The following is a 9,697-nucleotide window of genomic DNA, read 5'->3' as shown; positions in this document are numbered from 1 at the left end:
TCCTGAAACATTTCTTGTGTTGAAAAATGATCTTCTTTTCATTTTCTTATATCTACATACTTTAGACACAGAAGCATTTTTCTCTAGATCACTGTTTTTCAAACGTTCTGAAGTCATGAAAATCTTTATTGTCACTTCTTTTGCCATGCAGCCCCTACCCCTATTTTAAAGACTAATGCAGAACCGGGTGACACGGCCTGGCATTCATCTTTCATTTGACAGGGATCTGTCCTGGGCCTGCTGTTGTTCAAAGTGTTTATTAATGTTTTGGATGCTGGCATAGAAAGCTTCTTGAGCAAGTCTGCAGACCATAGGAAACCGGGAAAGATGGTGAACACATAGGATCTTGACATATTGGCAAGCTGGGCTAGAGCAAACAGGATGAAGTTCAATGTGGACAAATGCAACATAGTACACCTTAGGAGCATGGATGACTGGTGTCACCTTAGTCAGGGGCCACCCCCCAAGCAACCAGTCAGTGACTAGGACCAATCTCACCGACGGTGGGGGGATGGGAGGGGGGGTGCTGTGGCTGATCACGAAGTGGCCGCAGTGCTCCCAGAAGTGGCTGCAGCACTCCTGGAAGTGGCTGTAGCTCTCCCACTCCCTGGCTGGCACTTGCAGGAGGGGCACCGGCGCTCTTGCTTGCACCCCCTGCCCATCGCCTAAGCAGGGAGCACGGCCTGTCAGGGGGTACAACGGCGCTCTCAGGGGGTGCATGTGCCTCTCTACTCGGCACTGTTTAGGCCTCCCCTAGAGTACTCTGCGCAGTTCTAGCCACACAACTGAAATGTTCGACACATGTTTTTTTTTAATATGTCTGGCAGGCATGTGACATAGTTAATGAAATCAGGCAGGCAGTTAAGCGCAGTCATCTATACTGTGGCCTTTATCCTGCAAAGGGTCAGGTGCACATATGACTTCCTGGATGATAGCTGAGCTTGCTTCCCTGAGGACAGATACAGGCTGTAAAGGCAGGAGTGAGAGAAAGTACAGCTACACACAACTGTCAGGCTTTTCAGGAGCAGAGAAACCAAAGCTTGTTGGTACTTGCTACTGAATGGGTCAAAAGGACAAATCATGGACATTTAAATGAGATTAGCTGCAAGGTACTTCCTTAGATGGGAGATTTTAGATGAAATCCTGACCTCGTTAAAGTTACTTCATCTGGTTTCTCTGTGATGTCCACATACCCCTTTAACCAAGTTCTGTACACCACTGTTTCTGCTTTCCTGATAGGAACGCTGTGCTTTAACTGAAGATAGAATACAAAATCATTCCTGAAGTTATCCACATTTCTATGTAATCCTTATCATGTTTTAATATCTTTCAGCTAAACATTTAAAATAGTAGCAAAACAAACATTATTATTTATACTATGAATGGCAATAAGAATGAATGAAATCGCATTAGCCCAACTCAAATAATAGAAAAATTCTTTTTAGCAAGCTTTCAGGTATAAATACATTTCATCAAGCTCTAAGCTTGCAAAGAAGATTTTTTTTTCCAACTATTTGGGCTGGTCTAATAAAAGTTATCAGATTTACCAAAAGAACCCTGTCTGCCTATGTCCCTAGACCAACACAGCTACAACCTTCACCCCTGAAATTGCATTTACTTTTATCTTTAGAAAAAAGTCAGAATTGAGATTCTGTAACACAAGAATGGTGGTACTCTTAATAAAAGATAAATATTTCCAGAAATCAGAACAACTATAATCTGGAGACGTATGGCAGCAGTACTCACTTACCTTCATCTATCTTATCTAGTTCTGAGAGCAGTCCAGGAAGCAGAGGATTTTGAACTCCTGAGCCAGCAAATCTTTCAATTCTAGTCTACTGTGTTTGAATCTAGTCCTAGAATATAGTCGTTTTTACCTAAACTCTGGTATATAAACAATCACAGCAGATCCATAATTATGAGATCAAAATGTACTGTAATAGGAAAAGACCTATGCCACTCCTGTAACACTCATTTTTATCACTGATACATTTGTGGTTCCAGGAGTACCAAAAGCACAATGTCTCACTGCACACCCAGAATAGGACCACTTTAGGAAATGTGTCCGTCTCATAACATGGGGCAGTACTATTTTCCTAAGGAAAGGAATTGGTTCAAAATATTTCTTGTATGAATTCCATTCACTTTCTCAAAATAATACACTATGATAAAGTTTCATGCCTGAAGTCAGACGAGATCTTTGTGGCCCGAAGGAAATTATTTTATAAACTGAGTCACAACTGGGAAAATTACATCATTCGAGCAGAGATAATTTTCAAAATCTAAACAAAGAAAATTAGGTGATTTTTCCCAAGCTCTGGGGATTCTGGTCCCAAGTCATTGTATTTAGGAGCAGATGAGGCTCCATGATAACTCTCTATATGAAGATGTGTGCAAAAACTGCAGCTTCTGTTCAGGGAGATTGCTTTGCATCCTTTGTCTAGAGGTGGGGTCTAGGACAAGACATTTTACAAAGGGCAAAAGAAAATATGTGAGAGGCAAGGCTTTTTGTGTGGGTGCTATCTGTTATTGGACCAACTGTATGTTTGGGATGAAGATAGAGAAGCTTTCAAACACAAAGCATTCTTCATCAGGTCTGAGACACACCTTGCATTCAAAAGCTTTTTCTAACTTTATCCGAACCCTGCAGTTGGTCCAATAACAGATAGCACCCACAAGAATCCTTGTCTTTGCATTGTTCCTGGACCATTGTTGTTGCAACATCACTCCAGAGCTACCAAAAGAAAATATGTGTTAGTTCTTCCTTATCAAAATGGGAAATTTCCAAATGTTAGTGTTTTCATTCTGCCTCCTGAGGCAGAGCTTCTGAAAGTTAAGGCATTTCTAGAGAAATGGTTATTCTAAGTTCTGACTGGCCCATGATGAGTTTAATACATAGGGAACAGCCACTCTTCCAACATTTGTTCAAAACAAATGCCATGCTTGGAGCCAATTTTGAAAAGAGAAAAGGGGAAAGGATTAAGTCATTGTTGGTCCCTGCAACCTACATTAACTGACTAATGGAAAGTATGGTGGAAGTTGTGTCCCAAACACTTCAGTTCAGAGTTTTTACACAAAAGAGCAGCATGTTTTCTTGAATAAAGTCATTAAAAGCAGTGCTTTATCCCAAACTAATATGCACTTGAGTGTCATACATCTGAAAGTGGACCTACATCTTTAAAGACAAGAAAAGAAGAAAGGGTGACTAAAGGGAAGTGTATTAAAGGCAGGGGTGAGAGAAGGTACTGGTACAGACAGGTGGCAAGCTCATCTGGATGTGGTACTGAATGGGTTCAAAAGGACTAGTTAGGGCTATTTCAATGAGATCAACAGCAAAGAAGTTTCCATAGGCCTGAGATTTTTGATGAAATCCTAATCCCATTGAAGATACCTAACATGGTTTCTCTTACTGATGCCCACATACCCTTTTGACATAATTCTGGAAAATGTGGATCCTGCTTCTGCTCCTAAAGGTCTTGTTTAAGAACGGTTCCTAATAGGAACGCTGTGATTTAATTGAAATTTGAATTCAAAGTAATTCATGGAAGCTGCTCATGTATTAATATTTAGGAAGCAGCAGAGGTAACAAACAACTAATTTATGAAACTGTAGCATGGGGGACAGGGACTTATGTGACTGACTTTTGTATTTTTGGTAGACAAATAGACTAGGATTAAAATCTAAAGGATTTGCACCATTGCAAACTGGGGACTGGCTGGCTAAGCAGTAGCTCTGCAGAAAAGGACCTGGGGGTTACAGTGGCCCATAAGATGGATATGAGCCAACAGTCTGCCCTTATTGGAAAAAGGCTAACAGCATACTGGGCTGCATTAGTAGGAGTGTTTCCAGCAGATAGAGCAAAGCAATTATTCCTCTCTACAAGCAGTCCTCAACTTACAATGTTTCGAGTTACAATGAACAGCACTTACAACGTTATAAATTGACACTGTCAATTTCTGATGTCAGTTTCGAATTTATGACACTTGATCTCACGTGATGCCATGCCAATGAACAAGTTTGCTGCATTGCCCATCTCCCTGGAGAACATCTGTCCAAACTTCCTGGGATGCTTTCTTTAACAAAGCAGCCAAGACTCCAGATAAACCTGCAGCCAAGAACCCTTCAAAAAGTCCAACCAAGAGCCTTTCAAAAAGTCCAGCAAAGTCAACTCAAGGAAGTCCTTCCAAATCAATATGATTGCTATTTACAATATAAATACATTATTGTAGCTTTATTACTCATCTATAATTGGCTGAGTACAAAATTCTGGGTTATTTTTGGTGAAAATACAGTATTGGGTCTTGGTTCAGAAACAAATCCCCCATTTATAACATTGTTTCCTATGGGAAAATTAGTTCTGGGTTGCAATGTTTCAATTTAAGACATGGTTTTCAGGAACCAGTTGTGTCATAAGTCCAAGGACTGCCTGTAGTCAGCACTGTTGAGGTCACATCTGGAGTACTGTCATGTTTTGGGCCTTCCACTACAGAAAGGATGTAGACAAATTGGAGAGAGTCCAGCAAAGAGCAATGAAAATGGTTAGGGGGCTGGGGCATGTGATTTATTGTTCCATAGTTTCATAGTTGTAGGGTCGGAAGGGACCTGAGCAGATCATTAAGTCCAACCCCCTGCCATGGCAGGAAGAGCACTGGGGTCAAATGATCCTGGCAAGGTATTCACCTAGCCTCCTCTTAAAGACCCCCAGGGTAGGAGCCAGCACCACTTCTCTTGGAAGTTGGTTCCAGATCCTAGCCGCCCTGACAGTGAAGTAGCACCTCCTGATGTCTAGTCTGAATCTACCCTCTCCCAGCTTGTGACCGTTATTTCTAGTCACTCCTGGTAGCGCTCAGGGAACAGGGACTCCCCCAATGCCTGCTGGTCCCCCCTGACTAGTTTGGAAATGGCCACTAGGTCCCCCCTCAGCCTTCTCTTGTGGAGGCTGAACAGGTTCAGGTCCCTTAGCCTTTCCTCGTAGGGCCTGCCCTGCTGCCCCCTGATCATGCAGGTGGCCCTCCTTTGGACCCTTTCCATTTTGTCCACGTCCCTCCTGAAGTGTGGCACCCAGAACTGGATGCAGATCTCCAACTGCGGCCTGACTAATGTCGCACAGAGGGGGAAGATCACCTCCTTGCACCTGCTCATGATGCATCTGTGGATGCATGACAAGGTGCCTTTGGCCTTCCTGACCACGTCCCCACTCTGTTGGCCCATGTTCAATCTGGCATCAATAATGACCCCAAGATCCTTTTCTGCCTCTGTGCTGATAAGAAGGGAATTCCCCAGCCTGTAGGTGTGCTGATGGTTCTTCCTCCCCTGGTGCAGTACCTTGCACTTGTCAGTGTTAAAACCCATCCTGTTCTCATCTGCCCACCCCTGTAACCTGTCTAGTTTCGATTGCAGCCTATTCCTCCCTTCTAGCGTGTCCACTTCTCCCTACATCTTAGTGTCATCTGCGAATTTGAACAGGGTGCTTTTTACCCCCTTGTCCAAGTCGCTGATGAAGGTGTTGAACAGACTGAGCCCTGGGGACCCCACTGCCCACATCCCTCCAGGTCGAAAATGACCCATCCACCACCACTCTCAGGGTGCAGCCCTCCAGCCAGTTAGCGACCCATTTGACTGTGTAGGTGTTGACACCACTGTCCCCTAGTTTTTTAATGAGAATGGGGTGAGAGACAATGTCAAAGGCCTTCCTAACATCCAGAAAGACTACATCCACTGCTACCCCTGCATGTAAGGATTTTGTGACCTGGTCATAGAAGGCCACCAGGTCAGTCTGACAGGACCTGCCTCTAATAAACTCATGTTGGTTGCTCCTAAGTATGATCTCCCCTGCCAGCCCCTCACAGACATGCGCCAGGATAATTCTCTCAAAAAGCTTATCCAGGATCGAGGTAAGACTAACTGGCCTACAGTTTCCCGGGTCCTCCTTCCTCCATTTTTTTGAAAATGGGAACGACATTGGCCCTTTTCCAGTCCTCTGGCATGATGCCAGAGCACCATGAGTGCTTGTAAAGCTGTGTCGGGGGTCCCGCAATGACCTCTGCTAATTCCCTCAGCACCCTGGGGTGGAGATCATCAGGACCAACTGATTTAAATACATCCAGTCCCACCAGAAGTTCTCTGACTAGATCCTCACTGACCCTGGACCTGGGTGTGCCTCCCCTGGGGCCTATGGGAGTCCCAGTGGGAGGTGACCTGGCCCCTGCTCAGAAAAATGGAGGCAAAGAAATTGTGAAATAGGAAGAGAAACTGAGGGAATTGGGCTTATTTAGTCTGAAGAAGAGAAGACTGAGTTGGGATTTAATAGCTGCCTCAACTGCCTGAAGGGTGGTTACAAAGAGGATGGGGCTAGACTTTTCTCAGTGATGGTAGATAACATAACAAGGAGCAGTGGTCTCAGGTTGCAGCAAGGGAAGTTTAGATTAAATATTAGGAAAAACCTCCTCACAAGAAGGGAAGTAAAACACTGGAACAGGTTACCTGGAGAGGTTGTGGACTCTCCATCCTTGGAGGTTTTTAAGACCTGGCTTGCCAAAGCATTGGCTGGGATGATCTAGTGGTCCTGCCTTGAGCAGGGGTGGGACTAGATGTGACCTCCTGAGGTCCCTTTCAGCCCTCATTTTCTATGATTCTATAAAGGGAACTGACTGCGAATCAGACACATCAGGGTCAAAGGTAACCATAGCTGAGAGGATGATGTCATTTCACTCTGCTTTCCCAACAACTTTCTCAGCCTGTTCACTTAATAAATGCTCCTTTAATGTTACCAACTACTTGAGAGGCATTTCAATTAATTTGATTTAATGCTTCTTAGATAACCACTTACAAATGTCACATTTTATCCAGCCTCCTTTTTCTTCCCTGAAATTGAAAGTCTTCATACAGGACTAGATTCAGAAAGCATTGGCTTTCTTGTGGCTCTGTAGTGGTCTAAAGCAGTGATTGATAATGTATTTCCCACCAAGTTACAAAAGGCAGGCTTGTTAGTAAATTCATATTTCACATGAATGAGGCACCTACAGAGAAGTCAGACAGAAAAATGAACCATAGGCTTATTTATTTATTTACATAATGAAGTAAAATTTAATTTTATTGATATTTATGTACATAATGAGTAACCTGTGCATCGACAGAACTGGTGGCTAAGGTCAATTCCAAGGCTAATTTGGTTGTCAGCTACATATGTGAAGCTTTATCCGTTATATAACAGAAACTCTCCACGTAGCCGGGGGCAGGCACCAAAAGCAAAAAGGTTCACAGAAATGTCACTAGGTATAAGGACAATGGGATGAGACAGATAAAAAGTGAGCAGAATTTTGGCCTGTAATACCCATGCTATTGGCAATGATGTGCAACAGGGAAAGGAAAATCAGGAATACTATCAATAGAGGAAACTGAATTAAATATTCCAATGCATTAGAGGACAAAGCATTAAATATTGGTCAAGAAAAGAGAGATTGCGTTTTCCCCATTTTTTTTTAAATGCATATTGAATTTAGGAGCCATTTGCATAGAATTGAATTTCACCCATTCTTCAGTACAATAAATATAAACCCAGTTAAAGTCAATGCTTCCTCTGCTATGAGCACTACAATTTAAATAAGTCTGTGACAAAATGTTATGAGGAATTATACTTCCCAAACAGCTTTCTTAAGGCTCCTAAGACATCCCTGTTTCTCAAGCTGTATATGAGGGGATGCAGTACTGGAGTGACAATGGTATAAAACATGGGTATGATGTTGTCTTGGTCCGGCGAGTGGTAAGCATTGGGTCTCATATACATGAACATTGTTCCCCCATAGAACAGCCCCACTACAGTCAGATGTGAGGAGCAAGTGGCCAGAGCCTTGTGCCTTCCCTTAGCTGAGCTCATCCTCAGGATTGCAGAGAGGACGCGGGCATAAGAAGCCAGTATGATGGAGGAAGGAATGAGGAGCAAGATGACACCACTTATGAACACTGCAGTCTCATAAGTGGAGGTGTCGGAGCAGGACAACTTCAACAGAGCTGGGATCTCACAGAAGAAATGATTAATCTCTTTGGAGTGGCAATAGGGCAGCTGTATCACATACACCATGTTTATGAAGGCATTTAGTGTCCCACCACACCACACCCCAGCTGCCAGGCTCAGGCAGACTCTCTTGCTCGTGAGGATGGGGTATTGCAAGGGATGGCAAATTGCTACATACCTGTCGTAAGACATGACTGCCAGGAGGAGGGACTCAGATGCTCCAATGGTCAGGGTGAGAAGTATTTGTGTCCCACAACCAGCCAGAGAAATGGGGTTGCCTGGGATCAGGAAGTCCGTTGACATTTTAGGGACAATGATGAGGGTCTGACAGATGTCCATGAAGGCCAACTGACTGAGGAAAAAGTACTTGGGGATGTGAAGGTGGTATTCCACCTGGATTAGAAACATGAGGAGAGCATTCCCCAACAAGGCAGTCACAGAAGAAAGTAGAATCATTGCCAGCAGGAGGGTGTCTATCTTGGTCTGGTTCAGGAACCATTTTTTCCCTTCATTTCCTCATCACTTTGTTTGACCTGATGGGTACCAATTTGAAACAAACAGACAGGCACATATGGAATAAACACACGTTATGGTGAATAACAAGAAGGGAGCTCATGTGAAGGATAAACCAGTCTCCACTGAAATAAGCAGTAAACTTTTGGTCAAATCCTCTTCCACCTATTAGGTGCCTAAGTGGACTCAGGTTGGCATAATGGTGATCCTGTTCCACCATGCTGAAGCCCCTGAAGAAACTTTAGTGCACCTACTGATGTAAAGAGCCATCATCTTGCCCTGAAGAGTTAGACTGAGTTTCAAAAAGACAAGAGCTGGAGCAGGACCATCCAACTTTTTCATTACCTGTTTTTCAGACTCAATCACCCATAAAAGGATCCTATGTCCACTTAGGTGCCTATGTCCACTTAGCTACCTCAGATGCAGAATAGGATTTGACCCTTTCTGTTTTAACACAACTGTCCCTTGGAGGCCAACATCAGCTCCAAAGAAGAGCGGCTCAAAATCCTGTGGGTCAAACTACAGGGGGCAGGGGCAGGGGCGAGGTGAGGGAGATCTAACTGTAGGTGTATACTACAGACCACCAAAACAGGGGAAGGAACTCGATCTGGAGTTCTCTTGAGAACTAGCAGATGCTACATGCACACAGGACATGGTTGTCATGGGTGACTTCAATCACCCAGACATCTCTTGGGACGAACACTCAGCTAACTTGGACCGATTGCATTACTTCCTGACCTATATCAAAGAGCTCTACCTGACTCAGGAAGGGCATGGACCAACCAGAAATAACTCTCTCCTAGACTTGGTCTTGGCCAAATGAGACAATCTGGTGTGCAACTTGAATACAGAGGGTAGCCTGGGTGACAGCGACCACGAAACCATCATGTTCACTGTCCATCGAAGGCAGGCAAAGCAGCTAGCAGGGTTGATGTTTTGGGCATAAAAAAAAAATGAATGTCAGCAGGCTCAGAGCAATAGTAGTGGAATTCATAGATTTCATAGACTTCATAGACATTAGGGCTGGAAGGAACCTCGGAAGATCATCGAATCCAGCCCCCTGCCCAAAGGGCAGGAAGTCAGCTGGAGTCATAGGATCCCAGCAAGATGAGCATCCAGTTTGCTCTTGAAGGTGTTCAATGTAGGCACTTGAACCACCTCCGGTGGCAG

At 44.0% G+C, this 9,697-nt stretch overlaps 1 protein-coding gene across 1 annotated transcript in view; it reads right to left on the bottom strand.

The window, feature by feature from the left end:
- Positions 1-7,621: 7,621 nt before the first annotated feature.
- LOC102388081 (olfactory receptor 56-like) overlaps positions 7,622-9,697 on the bottom strand; it is a 7,186-nt gene continuing 5,110 nt past the window's right edge. Inside the window, exon 3 of the mRNA XM_025195813.1 lies at positions 7,622-8,520. Within this exon, the coding sequence (XP_025051598.1) occupies positions 7,622-8,520 (899 nt within the window). The remainder of the gene's footprint in view (positions 8,521-9,697) is intronic.

The sequence above is a fragment of the Alligator sinensis genome, unplaced genomic scaffold (assembly GCF_000455745.1).
Source record: "Alligator sinensis unplaced genomic scaffold, ASM45574v1 scaffold1237_1, whole genome shotgun sequence".
NCBI classification, from domain to species: Eukaryota; Metazoa; Chordata; order Crocodylia; family Alligatoridae; genus Alligator; species Alligator sinensis.
The sequence above is the reverse complement of the archived record's forward strand: the minus strand, read 5'-3'. Positions and strand labels throughout refer to the sequence as shown.